Here is a 26,983-nt window from a genome sequence, read left to right on the forward strand (position 1 = left end):
TCCTCTGGTCACTTCGCCCAGGGTTGCAAGGAGGAACTTGACTTCGTGCAAGCAAATCCTTTACAGATTTACTTTGGAGTAAGCCCTAATAAGCTCGTGGGTTGCCTTTCTGAGTGCAAATATGTCTAAGATCCCTCTGCAACGTTCTACACCGAACTTTTTTTTTTTAAATTACCGTCCAATGTACATTCACTTGCGAGTAGTAAGCCTCATGGAACTCAGTTTTTGAGTAAGCATGCCTTCAAACAAGAGAAGTAAAAGCCCATTGAAAGGACCGAGACTCAAACATAAATGAAGACTGCAGTCCTATACTGTATACCTACTGTAAGGCCCATTGGACGCAGTCGGACTTACTTCTGAGTAAACATATAGGGTGGCGCTTGCAAGCTGACCCAAGGGAAGTGTTCCTGTAGATCACCCACATCAAGTAAAATTGATGTCTAAGGAATTTACTCCTGAGTAAGGAGTCGATCTTGAAAGCGGCCCAGCCCCAAATAAATTCAGAAATTGAGGGCTTCCTCTGAATTGGGTTGGGCCAATTCCGGACCTGAGAAGGTGCAGCCCTAAGCGTGCTTACTCGGAAGTAAACCCTATCCAGCTCGGCTAGCTAGCGTCGTCGCAGTGGGATCCTATGCATGTTTCCTCCCTCACTGGACATGGCGAGGGTTACTCCCTAGCAAGGCTGCTTGCAGTCACATCCCACGCGCATTGATCCACCAGTTAAGACCCCATTCAGTGCCCTGGGATTTTTGCTCCAGTCGGGATGCTTATTTAGGATTGCAGCTTTGGGGTCCTCCCAGAGCCCTTGCCTGCCTGCCCGCCCACTAGTACGCATCCATCCCTCGCATTTTCTGTGCCAGCCTCCTTGCACTAGCCGAGAGAGAGAGAGAACGAGAGCGCGCGCAGCCCCTTCCAGAAGTAACAGCTTCTCCAAGGAGGGGGGGGGCGCGAGAGAGCAGGTTGAGGCTGCGCAGATGTTGCCTTTGTTTAAAGAGACAGTAATTAAGGGCAGGAGGGACATAAGTTTGAAAAGCGTGACCTATTTTCTTTTGATCAGCTGTCAAAAGAAGAGCGGGGGGTCTCTTAAGACAGTCCCTTCCAACCACTTCCAGCTGTTAGAGAAAACTTGGCTCGGAAAACAATGGTGGGTTGCGGGGGGGCGGAGAAAGAGAAGCCCCACTTTTTAGAAAACAAAAAAAACTTGAGAAAAGCTTGCAAAATAAATCTTTGGACCAGTGACATGGACTTGTGGGGCTTTTGAGGGGGGGAGACACGGGGGGGGGAATAGTAGCGCCCCTCCCCCAAATCTCGAGGACGCTTGAGACCCTCATGCTAAAACAAAAAACAGGACTTCGAACGAGACGTGATTACTCAAAAGTTAATAATAATAATAATAATAATAATAATAATAATAATAATGGCCACTGAACTCAATAGGATTTCATTGGTATTATCATTTGAATGGGACTTGCCCCTAAGTAAGGTTTGAGTATGGGAGAAGGCGGGTTACTCGTACGTAAAGCCCTTAGTATGAATACATATGGCCTGAGCCCAAGCGTGTTTATTCTGAAGTAAACCCTGCGTGGATCGGGACTGTCTCCCACGTAAATTCGCTGGAAATGGAAGCCATAGGCTGCAACTCTATGCACGCTTACTTAGGAGGCGGCTCCACTGAACCCAACGAGGTTAATTCCTGAGTAAACATGCCTAGGATCAAGACTACAAGGACCTGAAATTGATTCAGTATTGGCCTCGGGAGCGGTAAATTCTCAAACCACTCACTTCTGGAGTATTCCTCTTGAATGTAGGCTTAACAACGGTAGTGATAGGAATAATGAAGATGATGATAAGTGGATAATTTGAGGATAGAGAGGTTCAGTCGCTTTCAGAATTGAAGCCCTACGTGGGTGCAAGAGTCCTAGACAGCGGTGGGAAGGAAAGTCTCAGCTTCTCAGGTAAAGCAACAAGGTTAACTCAATAGACGTTGGGGTATCAGTCCTTCCGGATAGCCTTTTTAAAATTTCTGTGGTATTAAATGATCAAATAGGATTAGGCTTGCCAACAAACAAACACATTATATTTTGTGCTAAAATAAATCTCTCTAATATTACCTGTATCTTGATGTGGGTAGTATAACCCCTTCCATAAAATATAATAATAATAATAATAATAATAATAATAATAATAGGGATTAAACTGAAGGAAGCCACTTTGAGATGCAACCTTTCTGAGTTGGGTTCAGGGGGTCAGGAGTCCAGTTTCTTACCCAATCATCCTGCTGCGTTTTTTAATTGTTGGTGGAGCACCGTCTCTCAGCCCAGTCTACCTTACACGGTTATTATGAGGTTAAACAGAGGATGGAAAGGGGATTTCTCCAAGGAGCGAGGAAAGAATAGAAACGACACCATAAACATTTTTAGATAGGGAATGTGTATTAATTTATGGGCACGCATCTACATTTCTTGCAAAAAAAAAGTTCTAGATTTTTTTTGTTTGGTTTTGGTATGTCACAGCAGAATAAAAAGCCATTAGAATTATTTCAACTCCCTCCCCATTAAAATCTTAATCCTGACAACAACATAAATCCTCTAAAATGGGGGTGGGAGGAACACTTTTGAAACGTGCTCAGTTTGGGGCTTGAGAGGGAGAATCTCCTGTTTGGTAGAAATAGAGAAATCCATCCACGTGTCAGTTTTAAACTAAGAAGGAGGTGTTTTTACAGCTGACTCCAGAGGAGCCAATCGCAAATCCTGGGCGCGAATCCGCTTTGCTCCTGAAAGAAAGCCTCTCTGACTCGCCTCAGAACAGGGGGATCCACCGCACATCGAAACGATTAGCTAGGATTAGCAGCACTCCGCGCTTCTAAACCCGTTTCCCGGAAAGTTAAGTCCAACTGATCTCCAGCCGACTTACTCGAAAAGGTGCTTCCATTCACACGTGACGCTGCGCTAAATCGGACGAAGCCCCAGCAGATCGCTCCACCTGCTCTTTTGTGCCACTCAGGCCGCAACGCCAATTTACCCGGGAGTAAGATCCACTGCATTCAATAGGACTTACTTCTAAGTAGGCATGATTTAGACTGCGCTGCCAGCTTCCAATCTCTGTCAAAATCAGGATCCATCCGTTTTGTAAGGCTTGAAGGGGAAGAGAACCCCTATTTGGAGCAAAGCGTAAACATGCGGCACCCGGGAACCCCCAAGGCTGGTTTTTTGAAGATCTCTGCTGCCTTTTTCATCTACATTTTCCTGTAGGGAAAAAGGGGAGCAGTGAGTGCCCCTATTCTCTTAACCTGGGGGGTGGGCATGGCGGGTTGAGGTTCTCTAGGGTGGGAGAAGATCAACCTGGGAAAATAAACCTGTTTTCTGGCTGCTGAGCTCCCTGGTCACGTGGGCCAGAGTTTAAAGGTGAGGTGTTGCATGTTCCCACCTCCGGATCAATACTCTGCTTTCTGTATGGAATCAGGCAGACAAGCGGCTCTTTGTGTGCTGAATATGCCTTTGACTCGGCTCTGGATTTCCACGCTGAGCGTCTCGAAGGCGAAATGAAAACAGTCTCCAACACCCCTTTTGTAGGGAAAGAGGCACACGACACAGGATTATTTCAGATTAGGATCGTTTCCTATCCAGGGCATTAAATGACTGACAAACACACATAAAACGCCTTGCTCGCAGGAGTCCTGGGAACCTCAGCTGTAAGCGTCACCATATATATATATGCCTTTATTATCAGCAATAATAATAATCGTTTAAAAAAAGGAAATATGCTCTTGGATCAGCATAAGTGTTTTGCTTTTTACCGTGCTATTTTAATTTCTTTCTCCCCCCACCAAAAGCAGTAAATAAGAGTAACTCAGGAATTGCCCCCCTTATTAATATTTGAGAAAAATTGCACGCACCCCAATGATAGAAGACGTAGGTTTGCTGTTTTTACGCATCCAATAGCAAGCGTGGGGAAGGATATCAAATACTGTTTTGATATAAAATATTCTCACCGTCTTTCTATAATTATAAGAGGAATCCTGCATGCTTGTGTCAGAATTTAACCTTTCTCCTCTTCAGTCCTTTATATTAAAAGGGGTGTGTGAGTGTGTTCTCCATATATACTTAACCTTTCTCTCTCTCTTAAAAAATCTATGTCATCATGACACCAGCGTGCAATATTCGAGGAGCAATCGTGGGCAGATTGAAGTCAAATTTGAGCACCCAAGTCCCATTCATTCCAGTGAGGGAGGTTTAACCACCAATTCATCATCCCCCCCCCCCCAATGAAAACAATGAAATGTTTAAACACACACACACACACAATTTAATGCTATTCGATAAATGTGTTGACATGCATTGTATATGTTTTTATCGGATAGCCATTCAGGCATCTAGCAGTATTTTTACTCGCGTCCTGAGTGAGGTTTCTGGCAACATCCCGGGCTGAAACCCCCCCCCCCCGCTCTCTCTCCCCCCCCACACACATACGTGTGCACGTGTGCAGCACGAATGGCTGTGTCCTCGTGTGCAAAGCCTTCATTCCTTTTGGGAACAACCTAATTGTACACGGTGTGCTAGATGATTCTCTGTGAAGGTCCATCGGTGCCCTCTGATTTTTTTTAACCCCTTGGTCTCCTCTGAAACAAACTAAATCCTCGGGTACACGTGTTTAAACACGCCGCCCAGTAGATACACGCATGCAATAGATATTTTAAGCGAGTTTGTATTTGCTACAGAGGGGGAGAATATGAAATCTCAACATTTAATGGGGGGGCAGGGGCAGTAATTTTTTTCTAGGAGGTGAAGAAGCAAAGAATAACGTGTCACTGATATTTTTTTGTTGGTTGAAATGTCTTTATATTTATTTTTAAAACCCTTCCACAGGTCTGTGGGATACTAGGGAGTCAGGCGTTGGGTGGACCTGAACTCTGTCTTTTTTTTAGTTTGGAAGGTTTTTTTCTGCCCCCCTCCCCTCCTTCTCTTCCTTTTCTTTCTCCTCTCCCAAAACCATCTGGCACGTGAGTGCGGGGGTATTGATCAAATCCGTGTGTGCTGGTGACCCCATGCTAATCTATAGCGTTGCTGGCCATCAGTTTTGCTTAGGAAGCGCATCTGCCTGCCCTGTTCCGCTCCCAAACAGTCCTATGATCCTTCCTTCAGGTTCCCCTTTGCCCCAACTCCAACCTCCATTCAGGGGTAAGTCATGCGCTCTCTGTTTCTCTCGCTCTCTCAATCTCTCTTTCTCTCTCTCCTTTTCTTCACATTTTGTTTTGGGGAGGTGGGGGCTGGCGGAGCCAGAAAGGACCGAAATGCCGTAGACCAGGCTTTTCTGCATTTGGCGAGCTTCTCCGATTTGACTACTGGCGAATTAATAGCAGGAAGGAGTTTGCAGGAAGGCCTAGGGAGATGCTCCCCCAGATACTGGCGCTGCGTTTAACATCTGGAAGAGGAGGTGGACTCGCTTTCTCTGTGGTTGTATTTAAAGCAAGGGACCTCAGGGAAATGTCCGGTCGGTGAATGCGAAGGGGAGAAGGGTTTGGCTGGTGAAATGAGCTCGCCCCTTTAGAAAGACTCCAAAGAGGCGCTGAGATCTTGGGTGCCAATTCAATGGGAATGAATTTTAAAATCCTATTACTTCCGCCCATCACCCTAGGGGTCAACGTTAGGAGATGATCTAGGTAAGGAAGTGAGGAAGATCCTCGCTTCTTCTAGCAGGAGGGAGAAGTTTTGCAATGTGTCCGAAGCGGAGTTTGAGAGTTTCATAGCTTTCTTGGTTGGAGAAAGGCGGGGAGATGGGGGAAGAAAGAGTTGGGTGCGAATTGCAAGATTTATGCGGCTGTAAATGCCAGAGGAGAAAAAAGGAGAAAGGAAAGGAAGAAAGCGATTGGACAAGGGAGGGATCCTGCTTCTATTGAAGGCGAATGCAGTTGGGGTTGGAGAGAGAGATTCAGGATTGGTAGTCCGAAGCGCTTTTTTTGGGTGGAGCTTTTTTTCTTGGTGCAAAATGAGGTGGTCTGCAAATCTGGCCTCAAGGTAAGATCAAGGCAATGGTGGCCTTGAAACTGGTGCGTCTTAAGACTGGCCACCTGTCAGGATTTGGGGTACGATGCCCTCCTCTCTCCATATCTCTCCCCTCTCTCTCCACTCCAAAAAGCTTGGGGCTGGGGGGAGGAAGAAATGGATGCAGGGAAGAAGAGGGGGTGCAAAGAACCGAGATGGGCGCAATAGGAAACGGATGACAGAGCCACCTCCCCCAAAAGCTTCGAAGTTCCTTGACTCACAGGCTGGCGAGTTAAGCCAGCTGGCCAGGAAAGAGCGCACATTTCGGGGGATGAAACTCAGCCCAAGAGTCCTGTGACACCTGCAAGGCTAACACATTACTGTGCAGTCAGTCACCACCAGCTTTTCCTATAACGGAGCTGACCCTCCAGTCCAGGAAAACGTCCGTACAGTTGACCAATGTATAATAATAATGATAATGATGATATAATAATTGCCACAGACTAACATACAGTGGCGTAGCGTGGGGGGTGCAGGGGGGGCCGGCCGCACCGGGCTCAACATCTGGGGGTTAGGGTTAAGGGGCGCAAATTACTTGCCTTGCCCCGGGTGCTGACAACCCACGCTACGCCACTGCTAACATAGCAACCACTGTTGAATTTACCACGTTTTTTACTTCGAGGTTTAAAGGGCTTATTTTTTCGTATGTGTGTGAGGGTCTCCTTTCTCTCCGTCCAACACCCCCTTATTTCCCACCTCCCAGTTTTAATCAGTAACTTCGAAAGGAGTTCTCTCTCTCTGTCTCCCTCTCTCCTTGTTTGGCGGGACAATCTTATCTCTGGCAACCCTGTGGCCATCTTTTGTTTTGTTAAAGCTGCCCTCTTTTCAATTCACCCTCTCCACCCTTTTCAACCCCTCCAACCAACCCCACCAACCCGGCACCCCTCCCTCCTCCAGGAATCTGTTTCTTGCTGCTGGGAATCGCTAGATGGAAACGTCACCTTCTTTTAAGGTCAGAGAAAGTTAATCCTGTTTCTATTCTAACCCACCGAGGAGGACATCAGGGAGAGTTTCAAATTCGACAGAAAAGAAATAAAGAAGGGCGAAAGAAAGAGGGGAGAGCGCGCAGCCTTCTAAATCCTTGCATCAAGATAGCTCAATTATACTATTTTGGGTTTTGAGCGTGGAAGGGGAAAAAGAAAGAAAGAAAAGGCCACAGGTTTCTTTGAAAGCAGAGGAAAGCTTTAGGGCTGGATCCAGACTTAATCGCACATAAAGTAAGTTAGGCATGGCTTACTTAAGTCCCATTAAAACCCACGCGTCTAACTCGAAGTATGACCTTAACTCTGGCGTCAACCCCGTAGACCTTTGGAAAGGGAAAAATGCGATTTACAGTACTGGTGGCTAATACGATTGCCGCTTTTGGGCGCAAGAGCACTTGGGGGGCGAGGAAGCAGCCTCCCTTTATGAACAGAGGGAAACTTTCCAATTGAAAGCCTCAAAGGGGGAAATGGGAGGGGGTGTATGGTGAAAGAGAGGTGACATTTTGCCCCTGTCCCTCCCATTAAACTGAAGACACCCCAGGAGTTCAGCAGGCTGCCGTTTCCATCGTCCTCTTGATTCGATTCCGGTGCTGTTTGTATTTCCAAGAGGACTCCATCGGCTGAACGCCAAAGAATTTGGTTTAACTGGGATGCTGACCCCACCGTGTGAGGCTTGTGTACGCGAGGTGTGTGTACCCCTGTGCTGACCTGCATGTGTGCATTCATACACCAGACTCCCCAGGAGCACACGCAAGTTGGGGGTAGCAATACAATACAATACAATACAATACAATACAATACAATGCGTTTTAGTTATTTAAATTCAAAGGCCACTTTAACCCAGCTATAGAACCTCTCCATTTCTTACATCTTACGCAGTACCTTTCTTAAACATACCCAGTTTTATCTTATGCATGCTTTATTTGTGAGACTGTTCAACTAGACTTTATATGTGTACGTCCTTTTATATATTCTTATACACACCTCTGTCTACATTTTATTTCTATATACTTTCTGCATATGGATTATTTAATAATACTTTATTTATCTACGTGGCTTATTTTATAACCTTTCTTTCTTTTTTTCTTTCTGAACATTTTAGTAAAAAAAAAAAATTAAATAAAAAAATCCAGTGAGACTGAAAGCTTTTAACGTCCTTTATGGAGAGATCCCGAATTTTCCTTTTCCTTTCAAACCCGCAGTCCTCTCCTGATTACAACTCAGGGATACCCTTCCCTCAAATAAGAAAGTATGTATAAAATTGAGTCTTCTTCTCTCATCCCCCCCTAACAAGCGACTCACCCTACGTTTAACACGGGAGGAGGGGGCGGGCGGGGCGGCGGGGGGGTCCCGAAGCAAAGCGGCGCGAGGTCTCTTTGTTCCGCTCAAGTTGGGCGTGAAATCTTTTTGTTGCGCTTTCAAAAGGAAGGCAAAAGTTGCTGCTGATTGTCAAAGGGACAAATTTAACTCTCCGAAAGCGGAAGCTGGCTTCGGAGGAGAAACTCGGGCCGCGATTTTTTAATTTATCGCCACTTTGGGGTGCACTCGCTCGCTGGTCGAGGACATTTCACGTTTACTTGTGAGAAATCCGAAAGAGAAATCCAGCCGACGTCTCTCTTTCTGAAGTTTAAGGGAAGGAGAGGGAGAGGAGGAGGAGGACATACGAATTTTAAACCCGAGAAGTTTGAGCTATAAATAATTTCCTTTCTTTCTTTTTTACTTTAGGGGAAAGTTTCCCACTTGTTGGAAACGATAAATCTACAGGCAGCGGCTCTTTCTGAGCTATAGGAAAGCCTGCTTCGATCTGAGGTCTTTGGCAACTTTAAGAATAGCATGAAAAATTCACTAGGTTTCAGCTCTTTTCGGTGGAAGGTGCCCGAAAAACTATATTTTTGGAAATATCTTTCTAAGCCGGTATGGGAACAAAGGAAATTTGTATATATATATTTTTAACTCTCGGGTGTTTGCTTGAAGAGTTTTCCTGACATCCAACGAATTTCTTCAAGGCTTCGCGCTCCACGCAAAGACCTTTCCAAGATCCCGAAAGCACTTCCCTCAACTCCTCGGTAGTAACTTTTGTTGAAAGTAGTAAACTTCCAATTAATCGAGCAAATCAAAGCCTTGTAAACCGGCTCGTGAGCTTTCCTGCAGCTCGATCCGGAAAGCACTCGAGCGGAATTCAGTTCAAATTGGCTCAGAGATCCATCTAAATCCAACGCACAATGAAAACCTACTCGGCAGTTCCTGCTGGATTTGGACCTCGGTGTGGTCGGCGATATGGAAAACTTTTTATTTTTTATTTTTGATGCGGTGACTTAGCTGAGTCTAATTCTTCGTTTTCCATTCGCTGACTTTAAATATATATATATATATAAAACTGTGTAAGATCCTACAGCTCAGAGTAGGAGAAATCCTGGCTATACCTATACTGAAAGAGGTTTGTAAAAGATCGGTTTGTAGTGGACTTCATGAGGTATATATTTAAATCTGCCAGCCTGCGTTGAGGAGGGTGCAATATGAATAATAAGAAATATAATTCATGCATGCTTTATGTTTACACATAGATTAAAATGTGTATATCTATCTCTCATTTCTCTGACATTTATTAATTGCACAAAAGACTAGCCATATAAATATATATATGGCTGTCCCAACTTTTCCTGGAAATTTCTGGTTTTAAGAGAGATCTAGCTGTCTACTAAGAGTGTCAGAAATGTTAGAAAAGACGTGTCCTGGAGATGGGAAGCTGAAAGGAAAAATGGAGGAGGGGTGTAAAAAAAGAAACAACCCACCCAGAATTGTGATTTTTGTAGCTGCCCTTCCATCCGTTCGGAAGATGCTATTTTTGTAGGCAAATGTATAGTTTAAAACTATTCGGGAATACCCGGAATCGGCCAGGCAGAAGGAGAGCTCCCATGCCAAATAAGGGACCCCCCCGCAACAGTACACAATTGGCATTTCCCAAGGAAAGGTTTTCTTCTCGGCTGCAAGCAATGGGCGAAGGAGACCAGGGCAAATTTGGGACCCCAGTTCCCACTTCTTTCTCTCTTCCCGCGGAGCCCCCGCCCCCTGAAGCAGCCACGGAAAAGGAGACCCTCCCTGCGGAAGATTCTTCATCCTTGGCTGATTTGGGATTCTCTGACAAGCGGCTTTGGGAGAAACTCAGAAAGGAGGCGAAACCAGGAAACCAGGAAAGCGAATGCTACAATAAATCTGTTTATTTAAGGCTCTTAGCTGTTTTAGCTTTTCAACTGAAGGAGGAAGAATCTAGCAGGCAGTTTAGGTCAGTGCAATAAACACACTGGCAAACATCAGAAAACACGACCCTTTCATATCCCTCCCTGCTCCCATAATTGAAGATGCAGTCCTCCTCTGTATTCTTTTCCTGGAGTAAGCCAAGCTGAACTCGGTAGAATTTACTTCTGAGCAAACAGCATTAGGCCTCCTTTCTGCACTCAGATAGGGGTTCAGAGTCCCGTTGCACTGAGCCTTGCCTGCTTCGGAGTATAAACAGGTGGTGTGTTGCAGTGCTGAAATCCTTTTGCTGCTGGAGTCATCAGCAAAACTCCCCCTGGGTTTCAATGGAGCAGAATGTTTCTGCATAGTTTGAACTTTTATCTTTGTCTTTGTTTCTGCCCTGGTAGATAATATCACCAAACACTTCAGTTGGATAGGTACATATAAATATGTTGAGTTACAGAGAGATAACCTAAAACTTTCTGGACTGCAGGTTTATATTTGGTCTTCCCAAGGCTACAGATAGCAATGGCTTTGCAGAAACTTGCTGTCCGTGGAACTACACTGTCCGTAATACGTTCCAAAGAGAAGTGAAGTTGTCCACCGGAAAGAAATATCCCAACCAAACCAAGATCCAGTTGTGGACTAGACGCAGCTGTTGTTGTTGAGATACAGCATGGCCCTCAATTAAAATCTATGTTGCTCCCATACAATCAGTTTATCTAGAGCACAATTGCCAAGAAGTTCTTGGGTTAAATTTTGCCCATGCCAACTTTACAATTTTTTATTTTTATTTATTGCCCATGCCAGGAATTTAAAGAGGAGGGCTCTGGACAAGTCACTGTCCCTCAGTCCTAACTAGCAACACAGGCAATGCTCAACTTACGCTGGGGTTATTTTTCCAGGGTTAGTGCGTAAAGCCATTAACACACAGTATCAAAAACCACTGGGTTTTATGGTGGGTGGGTTTGCCGAAGTCTTTTTTCCCTGATGCCCACCCCTCTTCTGACTCCTTTTAAATTTTTGATTGCCAAGGATGTAAAGCTGAATGCACACAAGTTAAATGTGGGTAAGTTGCGAGTTACCCGTACGTAGGCAACAATCCTGGCCCACTTTATGGGACTGTCATAAGTTTAGCCAAGATAATATATGTGAAATGATTGCAACACTCGGAGCTTGCTGTGTAAATGTGGAATGTTGTTGCCATCTATCTAGTGCTGGCTTGTGTGAATCCAGATTTTTCTCTATTGGTTTATTGAACTGATCGCAGCAGTCTGGTCAGATTATTTCCCTCCCATTCTGTACATTCATCCAGTTGAAGTCCTGGAACAGGGTGTCCTGCAAGGGTTATTTCCTGACCGATTCCACAAGATTTCCAGGAGCTGGTTGAGGAGAAAGCTATAACCATTTCATATCTTACAGTTTTCTTACAGTGGAAGAAATCACCCACAACCTCTGCACATGGGCATTTTCTGTGGCGTGCCAATGTGAGATATTCGAAAAAGGTTGTGCCCATACATGCTATCTCCTGCTCCCTGCCCAGCCCCTATTCCTTCAAACCAAAGCAGGAATCCTCAAGTGGTTTGTGTGTGTGCATTCCTTGAGAATTGCTGTGGGTCCTGGTTTAGCATTTAATAAACTTGTTTTTCCATCATCATCATCATCATCATCATCATCATCATCAAAACCAGTTGGAAGCAGGAACAAAAACCAGCAGGTAGACAAAACATGCTAATCTAGCACGTTTCAGACCCCGCTGGTTCTTCAACAGGGAAATCCGAAATCTGTTTTAAGAATCTATATTAAACTTCAGAGCTGAATAGTGTCCTATGATATAAGTCTATAGATACGATGTAAAGTATATAAAACCATAATTGACTTTAAAAGGAGCACATGAGCAACTAACACCCTACATTGATCTTTTTCAGAAAGCGAAATACACAGTGATCAAGAAAAAGTATTCTAATACTTATTATACTAGATTGAAAATGAATGTTAAGACTGATTACTTGCTTGGTGAAATAATGATTCAACATTTAAAAGTGTTGTATTGTTTTGTTATACTAAATCAAGCAACTAGGGCTAAATATACCTCCCCAACTACTCCAAATTCCAAATAGCTGTATCTCAAAGTTATGGTATTCACCCCAGAATCTTATTAAAGCCTATAAGAGCCACGATGTCAACCTCAGAATCCACCTGGCTTCCTTCTCCAAAAGTATCCTGTCCATTAGTTTTTGGATTTTGTTCCTGTAATTCCAAAAGAGAAATCCCATACTTTTTTGGTGCATTTCATCAAAACCAGTGACATATTATGAAAACCATGGTTCCTAGGCCAGAGTTTTGTTAGCCTGTTAGCAGGCTGTCCCTTGTTAAAACTGTCACAATCAGAAAATCAACCGATCACAAGATCAAATACAGATATTCTTCACTGTTCAAAAATCTTCCCAGCAGAACTGGACTTGTGCTGCATGGATGACAGTTTGAGAATTGCCAGTTTTTCTGCGGCCCATGGTACTTGTGACTTCAGCAGGCAAGCATTAACAAGGGAACGTATCTATTTCTCCTTGCTGGGGGAAAAATATTCACCTTCTTATTTCTGCAGTTAAGGGCTCAGGATACCCCCCCCCCCGACTTCCTGGTCACTTGGTAACTCTACTTGAGGCTGACCTTTTATATGAGATTGCCCCACTGTCACCGGATACAAATGGCTTCTGCCTTAAGGAGGCTGGCATTAGGAAGTCCTCGATACAGCCTGCTGCACTTTCAATGCAGCATCTCAGAGGTGATGATCTAATGAGCTGCCTTTATCCATAGACAGCCTGATTTCACCCCACCCTTTGCCTCCCAGGGCACAGGCAAGCAAAGGTCAGCACCTTCAGGCCTGGCCAAGCGAGGTCCTTTCTATTAGCATAGGCCTTTTCGTTTCGAAGACCAGTGGGTCGAAAGAAAGGAAATGGTGTGATCTAATTCAGGGCGAGCTAAGGCAGGGATTCTCCCGGACGCATGCACATTCATGCACACATTGCGATCAATGGTAAAACAGCAAAGGACACTAATAGTGGTGTGTGTTCTATCGAAGGTACAGAGAACGCACATAAACTGACAGCGGTTTGCACACTTCCTGGTCACGAAGCTGCCTTGGTCATTGGCTTTCAGTGCTTTTTTGATTGCATTCTATAATTGTGCTAAACCGATATATTATTTGTGATTTGCTCAGAGGACTCTGTTGCACAGAGGCTCATGAATATAATAAAAGGTAAAGGTACCCCTGCCCGTACAGGCCAGTCGTGTCCGACTCTAGGGTTGTGCGCTCATCTCACTTAAGAGGCCGGGAGCCAGCGCTGTCTGGAGACACTTCCGGGTCACGTGGCCAGTGTGACAAAGCTGCTCTGGTGGGTGAACGCCGTTTACCTTCCCGCTATAAAGCGGTACCTATTTATCTACTTGCACTTAGGGGTGCTTTCGAACTGCTAGGTGGGCAGGAGCTGGGACCGAAAGACGGGAGCTCACCCCACCGCGGGGATTCGAACCGCCGACCATACAATCGGCAAGTCCTAGGCACTAAGGTTTTACCCACAGCACCACCCGCTAATGATAATGATAAAATGCAGAGTTTCCAAGTGATGTTGAAGAATGTGCACAAGCTAGCAACAAAAATTGGCGCATGTGTATATGGTCTGGTCACCGTTTGGATCCCCGACTTAGGGAGTATGCATACTGGTCATGTGATGCACGAAACTTCTTCAGTCTTCACATTGTCAGCTATCAGTTGGTACTGTAATTCTCCATATCGACGGGACAGTAATTGAAATCCGCTGTGGATTGTGTGGGTTCCCTATGTCTCTGTGCAAATGTGCCCATTTGTCCATGTTGATACACGCTGTTCATTAAAATCACACCAACCCTAGAGTAAATACACCGTACTTTTCTCTGCATAAGATGCTGCCATGTATAAGACACCCCCTGTTGAGCTTTTTTAAGGTGGGATTGCCAAAAACCACTCGGTGGCACACAGTGCAAAATCTGCCTCTCGTATGTCCCCTCACCCAATTGCCGCAACATCAGCCAATCAACACCAGCCCTTGATGCAGCAACCAATAACACGCCCAATAGCCCTGACAGCCGTGGCAGCAACCAATCAAATGTCCACCCTGTGCACTATCCATGTATAAGACGACCCCCACTTTTAAGCATATTTTTTAAAGAATAAAACATAGTCTTATACACGGAAAAGTACAGTGTATTTTTGTATTACAAAGGTAATCTGTAAGATATTCAGTTTTTGAAGGTGTGCATTGTATTATATCAAACAACTATAAAAAAAGGGGGGGGGGAGAGAACTGAATGATCTGAATGAGAGCCAGTGTGGTGTAGTGGTTAAGAGCGGTGGACTCGTAATCTGGTGAACCGGGTTCGCGTCTCCGCTCCTCCACATGCAGCTGCTGGGTGACCTTGGGCCAGTCACTCTTCTCTGAAGTCTCTCAGCCCCACTCACCTCACAGAGTGTTTCTTGTGGGGGAGGAAGGGAAAGGAGATTGTTAGTCGCTTTGAGACTCCTTCGGATAGTGATAAAGCAGAATATCAAATCCAAACTCTTCTTCATCTACATGGAATGATCTCTCCTTGATCACGATCTGTTCTATTTTATAGTGCTGCATCTCCATTCATTTCTTCCATATAGCTTTAATGCTTTTCTTCATATCAAAGTCCTCATGAACGACCTCTTCTTTTGTAGCCAAATACAACTCATTTAAAATTCACACAATTATGGCCAAACCCAACAATTCTAGCACTTTTGCTTTGGGGGAATTATTATTATTATTATTGAACTTAACCATATAACCCCGGTGACAAAGTAGAACACCATGAGACTAACACATAAAAACCAAACCAAAGAAAACCAAGGTTGGCATGGGATATCACATTCACAAGGGGAAATAATATAGCTGCTTATATGGATATTTGTGATGACCTACAAACAGGTAAGTGGAGAGTACAGTCATAAGAATTAAGATAGAACAAGTAGTGTTGACTTTCAAGATACACAAACATATAAAACTGTGATTGAAACCATCAGAGGTGCAAGAAAAAGCTAGAAGTTTTAATATGCACAAAGTTTTTTTTTGTGTTTCATCTTCACAACGGTCCTGCAAAGTAGGTTACTACTTGAAATTTTTACAGAATAGGATCTAAGTTTCGTGACTGGTCCAAGATGCTGCCCTAAATCATTGGCAGAAAAGATTCCCCTCTCTATAGACCCACCTCTAATATCAGGCTTCCTCAACCTCGGCCCTCCAGATGTTTTTGGCCTACAACTCCCATGATCCCTAGCTAGCAGGACCAGTGATCAGGGACAATGGGAAATGTAGTCTCAAAACATCTGGAGGGCCGAGGTTGAGGAAGCCTGCCATATATTGTTCTAATATGGGACCATTTTGAAAAGGCTTAAATGTGGTTGGAAAGGGTTCTCTGTGTAAGAGAAGACTGCAGTAATCAGAACTGGTTGAAGGGCTGGCAAAACCTTGAGCCTTGTGTTTTTGCGTCATCTAGTCCAACTCCTTGCAGCGCAGGAATCTTCACTAACACATCCATGACGGATGGTCATCCAACCTCTGCTTAAAAAAACTCAAAGAAAGGAGAGTCCACCATCTTCTGAGGTAGTTCCTATCTCTGTCAAGCAGTTCTTACTGTTAGGAAGTTCTTCCTGATTTTTAGTCGGAATCTCCTTTCTTGTAACTTGGAGCCATTACCTCGAGTCCTACCCTCCAGAGCAGGAGAAAACAAGCTTGCTCCATCTTCCATGTGACAGCCCTTTAGATATTTGAAGATGGCTGTCATATCTCCTCTCAGTCTCCTCTTTTCCAGGCTAAACATACCCAGCTCCTTCAAGCGCTCCTCATAAGGATTAGTTTCTAGACTCCTGATCATCTGGGTTGCCCTCCTCTGCACATGTTCCAGCTTGTCAACATCCTTCTTAAATTGGGGTGCCCATAATTGGACACAATATTCCAGGTGTGGTCCGGCCAAGGCAGACCACACCTGGAATATTACTTCCCTTGATGTGGACACTATACTTGTGTTGATGCAGCCTAGAATAGCATTAGCTTTCTTTTGCTGCACCACACTTTTGACTCATGTTAAGCTTATGGTCCACCAGGGCTCCTAGATCCTTTTCACATGTACTGCTAGTAAGCCAGGTGTCCCCCATCCTATATTTGTGCACCTGGCTCTTCCTGCCTAAGCGCAGAACCTTTCATTTGTCCCTATTGAAATTCATTTTGTTAGCTTGTGCCCAGTTCTCCAATCTGTTAAAGGTCATTTTAAATTCTGATTCAAGATGGCTGCTGTGGTGGGGGAGTCTGTGTTATAGCACAAAATGGCTGCTGTAAGCGTGTGACATACTCAGGGCTCCCCCCCCCCCCCGTCATAGCCATTCTAAGAAGACAAGGGAGAAGTTCGTGGTGAGTTCCGGCACCTCTTTTTCGAGAAAAATAGCACTGGACAGAATTGTTTCTATACATGTAATCCCCTCCCCCCACACTTGTTTTATGGTTGCAACCAATGCTTTGTTCTGAGGGTACTCAAATGTTAAAAATATGGCACTTACTGTAACAACGTCACCTTTCTCCCCCTAAAAAAACTGCTCTGCGTGTTTTATAATTTTTCATTTTATTATTGTAACTGTCCTAGGAACTTGTGGCGAAGAGTGGATAGGTTTTTAATGCCTGATGTTTTATTATGTTTGTAATATTCTGTTGGGAGCCACCCAGAGTGGCTGGGGTATAAATTATTATTATTATTACTATTATTATTATTATTATTATTATGACAAGAGCACAAAACAGGGCAAGCAGACTCATATATCAGGGCCACCTCTCTGCCAAATAGGGAGAAAGGCACCTAAGCTAGGCAACACCAAACTCACTCAGAGAGAGATACCCTTTGCATCCGTCCTCTGTCTAGAACAGAAGGGAGCGTGTCCAGTCCTGGCATCCAGTGAAATGTGGGCATATTTAAGTGAATGTTTTACTGCAGTACTGGCTAAGCAGGAGCAAACAGGAGCCGAGTAGGAAGCTCAGTCTCCTGTCCACTGTGTATTTTTGAGGGGATATTTACTGAGTCCTTTTACAGGTGCCACAGAAGGTCCTGGTGGACCCACTGGTGCCAACTTAACATAGAGGTTCCAGTGGTCTCCTGTCTTGGCAAGGTGGTGTAGTGGTTAAGAGTGGTGGACTCGTAATCTGATGAACCGGATTAAATTCCCTGCTCCTCCACATGCAGCTGCTGGGTGACCTTGGGCCAGTCACACTTCTCTGAAGTCTCTCAGCCTGACTCCTTAGGGTAGTGATAAAGCAGGATATCAAATCCAAAACTCTTCTTCTCTTTCATTCACACACACACACACGGGTTTTTTATTATTATTTCCTGATGGGTTCCGGTTGATATCTGTATCATACATTGAACTGTTATGGTGGTACTTAATGGAAATTTGAAACCATGGTCACAAAGTAATAAAAGTGGAGATTATGTACTTATTTAAATAAGAAAGAAGGGAACATCCAATTTTGGGGCAACCTTTACATAAATATGCAAGTTAGCATGATTAGGCTGTTGCATTTACCTCGGGCTACACACACTTCAAGTTACATACGCTTCAGGTTACAGACTCCGCTAACCCAGAACTAGTACCTCGGGTTAAGAACTTTGCTTCAGGATGAGAACAGAAATCGTGCAGCGGCGGCACGGTGGCAGCGGGAGACCCCATTAGCTAAAGTGGTGCTTCAGGTTAAGAACAGTTATATGTTAAGAATGGACCTCTGGATCGAATTAAGTACGTAACCAGAGGTACCACTGTATACACTGTTGAGGTAGAGTCTTCTGCCTTGCTGTGTTGATGTGAACATCTGCAGAGCATCCAGAACAACTAACAGATCCGACAAAGTCTGGCGAGGACAAAGAGATAGAGAAGGCCTGGGGGTTTCTAGTGCACAATAAAACATTTTATTTAAAAACAATGCATTCAATATCATGTTTTGGCACATGAGTCAATGTGGCAGGCACATCCACACCCGACAATAACGTTGTTGAAATATTCAAAAGGAATCGTTGCAAATCTCCCGCACCCCACCCCCAATAATTTTCAATCACAATAACTATGCAGAATTCATCTACAAGGAAACAATAAAGAAAAGAAAATACACACACCAAGGTGTACAATCCAACCAAACTGGATCCAACCTTTCAGCCTCTTTGATTTCAGAGGAGGTTTCTGATGCTCCCACTGAAACCGGTAAGGTTGAAACATCTTAATTTTGGCTGGATGAACTAGCTGGCAATGAACAAGTCGGACGAAATATTTACATGTACATTACATTGTACAGATCACATTCCAATCTCAGAGGTGTGGCCCTGTTTCATACATCTTTAATACTTACTATCCTGGAGCTGAACCGAGTTCTACACAAGCTATTGGGAACAACTCCTCCATCAAAAATGAATTAAGTTGTGTATCAGGGCAACGCTTCATTCATTTAATTGCGCTTGCTTGTTGACTGGTTCCCCCACCAGTGAAATCTCCACTGACTTCACTAGGACAACCTCCAGGTTTTTTCCTCCCCCATGCCAAACGTTTTGAAACATTGTGCAGCTTTCCACACCATTTCACCTGAGATTAAATCCTGACTCTAGTGTACATTTGCTACCTGAAAAATAAAGACTTTCTAATATGGCTATTTAAGAACAAATGGTTGGTTTTGATGACCATGGCAGAATTTCTGAAAAATGCGATTTCTGTGTAAAGATGATGCCACTCAGCAAGGAACAGCAAGCTCCTTAGAGTAGTTCACACTTATTTACAGGATCCTGTCCTCTGCTTGCAACCTCCATTCAGATTTCCTATTCTTGGCTTTTTGGAGATTTTGGATGCTTAAAGGAAAGAAATGGGAGTAGACAACTTGTTGGTATCTGATTGGGCCTGCACTCAACAAACTCATCATATTATGGTCTGTCAGGAGCCCCCTCCCCCTGGCTGTGCAGCTCCAGGCAAGTTTTCCCCCTCCATCTTCCTTGGACCTCCTATGCTTTGACCATGCTTGGACAAATGTCTGCCTTTGGTTCCCTCTATCAAAAGTTGTGCAGGCCCATTTTAAATGGATGGATACTAAGCGCGTAAGTCCATGAAATTAGGGAATCAGAAATCTTTGTTGATCTACTGCCAGTCACTCAGAGATCGACTAGTAGATCTCAATCTCCCTTCTGCATGCCTGTTCTATATTTTATATCGACCAATTGACAATGGACGATCATGTAAGCCAGAGTACATAGATCTGGAAATATTGTGTGTCTCAATCACCAGCCCAGTCATCAGATCCTCACAGGTAGTTTTGATTATTTTGACCAAGGCCTATCTATTGATGCCTAATCAAATCTAGAGCTTAACAACACATGTTGTAAACAGCAGTGTGTACCAGCATGGGGTACAGTCCCCATGCACTGGGGACTGCCATTCGGAGTGTTTGCACATGCATATCTCTTTGATGCCATTGCGGGTCTTCTGCAGGTGAGAATGAAGGCATGTTACAGATGTGGACAATGGAATACGCATGCATCTTGAACACATACGTTTGGATGTGAGCTTCCTTCCACCACAGGCAATGCAAGTTTCTCATTTAATTTCAGCGAATGCAAGGTAGGTCTTCATGCACGATGCTGTCAAGAATAGCAAAGATGTCAAGCACCCCAGTCTAAACGTCTACTGTCTGCCAAGATGCACACATGGACCTCTTGTGCACATGGAATGTGCCCCGCCATTAATTTCAATGAAGGGAGCCAAGCTACATGGCTTAGCTGGTTCCTTCCACTAAAATGAACTGCGTAACCTTCCAGGTGGGAAAGCTGTGTGCACATACCAGAACACTCATGCCCAGAACGGATCACTTGGTACAGTGGTGAAAAGAGGTCCTAGAATAATTGGATTAAAGTTTGTTTTGATAGACATCTTATTTAAGTCCTGCCCTATATTTACATTTCTGCTGCGTCTATCTATCTCTTGAATCTCTTAGTCAAGGACCCACGCTACTTTAGAAGCCATGCTACTCAAGGAGTTGTGTCACCCCAGAATTCACAACTCATTTAAAAATCTATGTTGCATGAGTGTTACATACCATTGTAGGACTGATGGTACTCAAGCATTTATATGATTGTTGAACAGCCTCTCTTGGGCTCGGCAATGGACAAACACAGTGGAAGTCCTTTCACCTGATGCCAGCAGAAAAATAAAAGCTATTTACAGTTTTGGCCAACAACTGTAGGATCACACCAGTTTTCAAAAGCAGGATTAAAGCAGCATATAGGAAATACATGGTCGTGAATCATACACTTTGCTTTAAGGAAAGACTTCTGCCCTGAAACCAAGAGTATTGATACGTCAAAAAAAGTAATTTGCTTTGGATGATATTGAGCTGTTGATTTTGAAGTTGGACTCCCTGATGGAATCTATGGCTCTGAAATATTCAATGAGGTTATGAAATATCAATGGCGAATTCCAGATGAAAATCAATGACTATGATATGACCCTTTCGTTGTCAATACCTTTCTGAATTCCAATTACTAATGTCTGAATAATTTGTTTTCTTTCTTGGATCTCTTTCTCTCCTCTCTTTTAACAGAGCCATAAGAATTAACCTGCACAATGTTTTCTTGGGTGGATTTCTACTGCGGTCAATGGATTGCTTCTGTTAAAGAGGTTCGAAGACTGCAGGCCATTACACCCAGCAATTCATCTTAGCTGGATTGATGACCAACTTTGTGACTTGGTAACAACAGTAGCTATACAATAAGGAGCACACAAGTGGTCAGTGCAATTTCTTACCGTCATCAACTAGAAATTGAGAAAAGAGAGAGAGAGAGATACTCACAAAGCACATTAGTCTGTGGGTCACACAAGCACTATTACTATGTCCCTATTAATGCAACAACATATCAATAATTAGAGATCAGTGCTGTTCAAATGTTCAATGAATGCCTTCCCTGAATTGTTGTCAAGGATGACAATTATAATTCAAATAGAATAACCAGGCTGGCTTCTGATCAAGTTCTTAATTTAGGACTTAGCTTGGAAGTCCCCAAATGCCTGGACCACTATAGGTTATCTTACATTAACATGTATTAAAAAACCACAACAAAACAAAACAAAACAAAAACCTTAGCAATCTAGGGTAACTAACACAATGAGATAGGCTCTGTTTAGGAGCTTACTATCCTCAGGGTCCCATCTGCAAAAATGGCAAGTCAGGAGGCTTCCATTTCATCTCCCACATTTAATAACTCCTATCTGCTTCTCCCCAAGTACACATATATCAAATATAGGATCAGGCTACTTCTTTTTGTCACACTGTTCTTCCACTATCAGCCTCCAATACAGCACACAATGGCAAATGGTTATTGATGTCAATAATATCACTGGGAAACATATGTTAAGTGTAGGGTCTTCTTCAGTGTGATATCATGGTGGAATAATGGAAGTGCAAATCAGTTCCTATACATTTTTTGTGGAGGGGAAGAGAAGAAGCATGTGTTTAAGGACAGGATCTGGCCATCTGAACCAGCTCAGCTAACACCAATGAAGCTTTTGAACCATACATCAATAATATCAAAGCTTGAGGTTAAAACAAACAATCAAGATTATATTGAAATATAGGCTGAATAGCTTTGATCCCCAAGGTGCTCCAGTGATAGACCATTAATGTCAATGGACTGCTATTTCAGTAGAGGACCTTAAAGATCGGAGCCTTTGAAGTCTTTAGCAAAGCTCATGGCACACTCAACGAAGCTGAAATCACTATTTATTTATTTCCTTTTGAAAAAGCAAATTCTGCAGGATTATGGTATACGTTGCAAGTTTAATTGTTTCTGAGACTTAAATTTTGGAAAGTGGAAGGACTTGAAAGATGGTCCATCCCATCCCCCCCCCCCAGAAGACCCATGCTTGATTAATCATACATATTTTAGTTGACTACTCTGATCAATCTATTGCTTTAAATCTGCAAAAATCTTCAGATGGGCAAAATAATTTTGAAGCAAAACCATCGTTTTTGCTGCTGTTGTATGTTTGTCTCTTTTAAAAGAGGAATTATCTCCTGCATGAGGAGGGGGTGCGTGTGCCTGTTTTATGACGGTACTTTTAATGAATGCTTGTGTTAAAGTTTGTTTTAAAAACAAACAAAAAAACACCCTTGCTGCTTGACTAAACTGGGACAGTTTTTTTAAAAAGGTAATTTAAAACTGTTTAATAAATGAGTCTAGCTAAGGAATTTTCAACACTGCAAAATCCAGGGAGTAGTCTCTTCACAAACAGGCAGTCAAACAGAGTTGAAACTTTTCTAGGTGCCAGTTTTGACATAACTACCAACTGTAAACAACAGAAAGTTAAGTAACTGCTTCGACCCTAAGGGACAATGCCAAAAATGTATAGTTAGGGAAGACCCTCAAACTCCCAACAACACACACACACACACACACACACACACACCATGATGTAGCTTGGGGTTTAAACTCCCGGAAAGCAGCGGCTTATAGCAACAGTGACGTTTAGAAGTGAAGTAGATTTCTAGCGGGAAATCTAAAAAAACCCATTCCCAGCCCTGGTGTGAAAACAATGGCATTCCTCCATTAGTCATGTCAGAACAAATACTTGGGCGATATTAGATGAGGAGAGATGGAGACCTTCGTCTGGAGCTCTCACGAATCCTCTCAATTTACAGCAGGGATGGGGCATGAGGTGAGGTGTCGCCACTGCGCCGTACCCCCTGTGAAGACCAGGACGGGACATGGCAGGGCACCATGTTGACAGCAACAGAGCTTTCTCATCCCTGATCCAAGAACTTCAAACTCATCAGAAACTCTGGCAAAAACCAAATGACTCAAACTCATCTGTTGCTTTTCTAACTAGTCTCAACAAGGCCTAGCATTTTAGCATTGTGTTCGTGATCTATTCAAACTGTAGAGCAGTTATGGACAATATCTTCAGCCTCAGGGGCCAGACTGTCCCAGACCGAGTTCTTTGATGAACGAACTCCTATGGAGTCATGCCTGCGCCCTTTGGCTGGGATGAGGCTGCGACCTCCTTGGTTGGTTGGTTCGGTAGCCCCCTTGGTTGAATAAATTGGCCTAGGACAGGATGTGGCAATTCTTGCTTTCACAGATGCCCTTTGAGATATGACTGGGAGCTACAGAAGTTTCTGTATTGCCACAGAGACTTCTGGTGGCATACTCTTTCTTTACAAAGGGCATTTGCTAAGTCTCTCTCACTTGAGAAGCACACTGGGAGCGGCACAGGTCAAGTCAGAGACTGCCTGGCCCTGTCCAGATCTTCTCTACCTAGCCATAGTGGTTGGGACAAGCTTGAGTGGGATGGAAATAGGAGTCCACAAAAGATTCTGACAAGGGCCAAAATGCATCCCTTGGGTATCCAATGGGCCATCTCTGCATGCCTGCATGGAAAGTATATTTCACTCCCCATTGGGCTTGTTATGCTAACGAAAGATCTTTGGAATAATGCAATGGCCACTTACAGTGATATATTCCCATTGACCTTAAAGGAGTTAATACTGGTGCAAATGGTCATTCGGTCAGAACATTCAGGAGCCGTTTTTCAGCTACTAAGAGGAGTTGTGCAAGTTAGCCAAGAAAACAAGCCAAGAATCTTAATAAGCAAACACAGGTGTTTTAACATTCAACGTTTTGAGACATTTTGCGGAATGTGAAAAATACGTGACTATGAAAATACTTTAAAGAGAGCCTTCTTGACAGCATAACTAGAAATGCAAAACTTTCTGCTGTAAACAGCTTTGACTTTCCTACTGCACAAATAGAATAAATCCTTCTGCATTGCTAAATATGTTAAAGACACCCTCCGATGCTTGAAAAGATGGCAATCAAAGGGTGCTTTCAGACCATCTCTGAATCAAAGGAAATCCCTGCCCATAAATTAATTTTTTTTTTTCCATTTAGAATTCTGTTTTGAAAAAAACGGTGAATTCATTTTGGGCACTTTTTTTTTTTACTTAAAAAACAACGACAATCATTTGGCACTTCAAGTGTTAAATCCTTAGGCACACTGGGACAAAGTCAGCTTCGCTAGACCTTCGCCGTGAATTCGAAAGAGTTGCTGGAATTCGGCAGGGAGCTGGTGGGATTCTTGCCACTTGGTCGTAAACTTTGTTCCTTTTTTATCATAGTAATGGTAAGGAAGGTCTTCTCGGTTGTTCGGATTAAATCCAAAAGGCCAGAACCCATATAGGTGGATTTCGTCACAAATTGCAGATGCCAGCGTATACATGAGAATACCTGTACTGAGCCGTTTGGGTGCCAAGTGCTTGTTTTTCCAATACCTGCGAAATAAGAAGAAAGCATGACATGGGAAACGGATTATATATATATATTGAATGGAAATGTTCTGGAAATGCATAATAATGTCATTTTGAAATCCCTTTTAGGGCAATATCTTTACTAGGCCAACCACGACATCGAAAAACAATGTGCAAGCTTTTGTGCAGGCATAGGCAAACTCGGCCCTCCAGATGTTTTGGGACTACAACTCCCATCACTCCGACCGTTGGTCCTGTTAGCTAGGGATGATGGGAGTTGTAGTCCCAAAACATCTGGAGGGCCGAGTTTGCCTATGCCTGCTTTTGTGAGTGCTCTAGTGATGAATCTCATTTCTGAAAAGACGAAAAGACTAGCTGTTCTTGACTGTTCTCATCTTTTCAGAGACAAGGAGTCAGCTGCTGCTGTACTTCTTGTTCCTAGCAAACACTTGGTGCAACGTGATATCTATGGCACAAGAAAAACAGGGGAAAGAGCAGCTTAAATGAACAAAATCCCCTCCCCTCCAAAGGGGAGAGACTCGGCTGATACCTGGGGCAAAGGAAATCTTTATTATAGCTCCATGTGTCTCAGAGCACAAGGACTGCTCCTCCAGGAGCTCAAACTCTGCCCATACATTTGCATCTGAACTGCACAAAACGTAAGAGAGTGTTTGAAAAGAGGTTCGCAGGAAGATGACGTGTGTGCCAGTACTAAATGGAAACCTTGGCCAACCAAGGCCGTCACGTACTGATAGCTCTTGTCTTCTGTGCTTCTTTTCAAAGATTCCTTTACTGGTAAGCTTAAGGGCCTTCCTTCACCTTTTGGAGCAACCCTGATATGTGCACAGCAACTTAAAGCGCACTACCCAGTGCTGGCTACTTGTTCCATATTAAAACTGTGACCAGACGCAGACTTCATGTCTTCAATATAAGCCACACGACTGCTCTGTTTCCAACTTAGCCTGATGAATCTCGACAATATAAGAGCTTGTTCAGTATTCTGTGATATCTTGGTTGGCCCAATTAAGGGGCTGCGCCAAGAGGGACTATTTCTCATGGGCCAACATGGCTATCTAGACTTCTGTTTTGACTGATAATGACAGCATCTGGATGCCTTGGAGTGAGGCAGCTTTCCTATGTTCCTGCAATGATCATTCCCTGATCAAGAATGGTCAAGTCTTAGCTTCTGGGGCAGCCCAGTGTACATGGCCAAGCTGACCTCTAGATCTGGGATGGGGTGCCTGTGGCCTGATAGAGGCTGCTGGATTCCAACACCCATCAGCTCCAGCCAGCGTAGCCAATGGACAGGGATGATGGAAGTTGTAGTTCAGCAACAAGAACTTCCTGACAGTAAGAGCTGTTCGACAGTGGAATTTGCTGCCAAGGAGTGTGGTGGAGTCTCCTTCTTTGGAGGCCTTTAATTCCAACTCTATGATTCTATGATTCTAACATCTAAAGATCTGTAGGTTCCTCTCTGCCCCAGCTGCACCCTGTCTATTCCTGATCCCGAGTCTGGTTGTCTTTTCCCCCATCTTGTTTAGATATGTTTTTGTAGCTCCTGGTGGCAATTTCCATTGCCACTTCTCTACTTACACCACCTCTGATACCACAGCTCCCTAGAGTTTGTGGACCTTGTTCATTTACCCAGCAACCTAAACCGCCAAAGACCTGACAATCTTATCTTAATAAGAATTTGATTAGCTACAATTGTTCACAAATGTTGAGTGCGAATGAGCAAATGTACGGCTTCCAGGAGCAAAGATGGCAGCCGCCACACTCCTTCCCTGCCGCTACCACAGGGGTTAAGTCATGGTTTGTCTTAGTGCTACACCCGAACCTGGGCTCATGGTTTGTCAAACTCGAGGCAAACCATTATCTGTAACCAAGGTTTCTTCTTGGGTTTACCACTCATGGTTTGTTGGGGGGAGATAAGCTACAAGCCTGGGTTTGCACATAGCAATAAGCCAAACCATGGCATAGCTCTGGGTGGCAGCAGGACCAAAGTACCTTTCATCTGCTCTCCAGCAACCTGCATGTTGGCTTGTGCTACTGTAAGTAATGGTTTGGCTTAGAATTACGTAGTTACTGGGCCACTGTATCATGATTTCTTCTTTGTTATTTTTTTTTTGCTAAAGAAAAGTAGGCTACAAATTTAATCTACCTCTCTTTCAAATCAGAACCAGTGAAGGCGGTGAAGGTCCTGTGTGAGTGTCAGGAGGCGGTTAGAGGATGGATGGCGGCTAACAGATTAAGGTTGAATCCTGACAAGACAGAAGTACTGTTTTCGGGGGACAGGAGGCGGGCAGGTGTGGGGGACTCCCTGGTCCTGAATGGGGTAACTGTGCCCCTGAAG

At 43.9% G+C, this 26,983-nt stretch overlaps 1 protein-coding gene and 2 long non-coding RNA genes across 3 annotated transcripts in view; 2 read left to right on the forward strand and 1 right to left on the reverse strand.

Moving 5' to 3' along the window:
• Window positions 1-1,522: 1,522 nt before the first annotated feature.
• Window positions 1,523-3,691, forward strand: LOC310659647. Its single transcript, XR_014502902.1, has 2 exons — window positions 1,523-1,955; window positions 2,723-3,691. It is a non-coding gene; the product is annotated as an uncharacterized lncRNA (long non-coding RNA).
• A 4,445-nt stretch (window positions 3,692-8,136) lies between these two features.
• On the forward strand, window positions 8,137-9,614 carry LOC310660228. The gene is made up of 2 exons (XR_014503318.1): window positions 8,137-8,273; window positions 8,750-9,614. It is a non-coding gene; the product is annotated as an uncharacterized lncRNA (long non-coding RNA).
• An 8,628-nt stretch (window positions 9,615-18,242) lies between these two features.
• ST8SIA3 (ST8 alpha-N-acetyl-neuraminide alpha-2,8-sialyltransferase 3) overlaps window positions 18,243-26,983 on the reverse strand; it is a 44,836-nt gene continuing 36,095 nt past the window's right edge. The window contains exon 5 of the mRNA XM_083403109.1: window positions 18,243-24,654. Coding sequence (XP_083259235.1) covers window positions 24,372-24,654 — 283 coding nt within the window. The 3' untranslated portion in view covers window positions 18,243-24,371. The remainder of the gene's footprint in view (window positions 24,655-26,983) is intronic.

This window comes from Podarcis tiliguerta (assembly GCF_965153285.1).
Source record: "Podarcis tiliguerta genome assembly, chromosome: 11".
Lineage (NCBI taxonomy): Eukaryota > Metazoa > Chordata > Lepidosauria > Squamata > Lacertidae > Podarcis > Podarcis tiliguerta.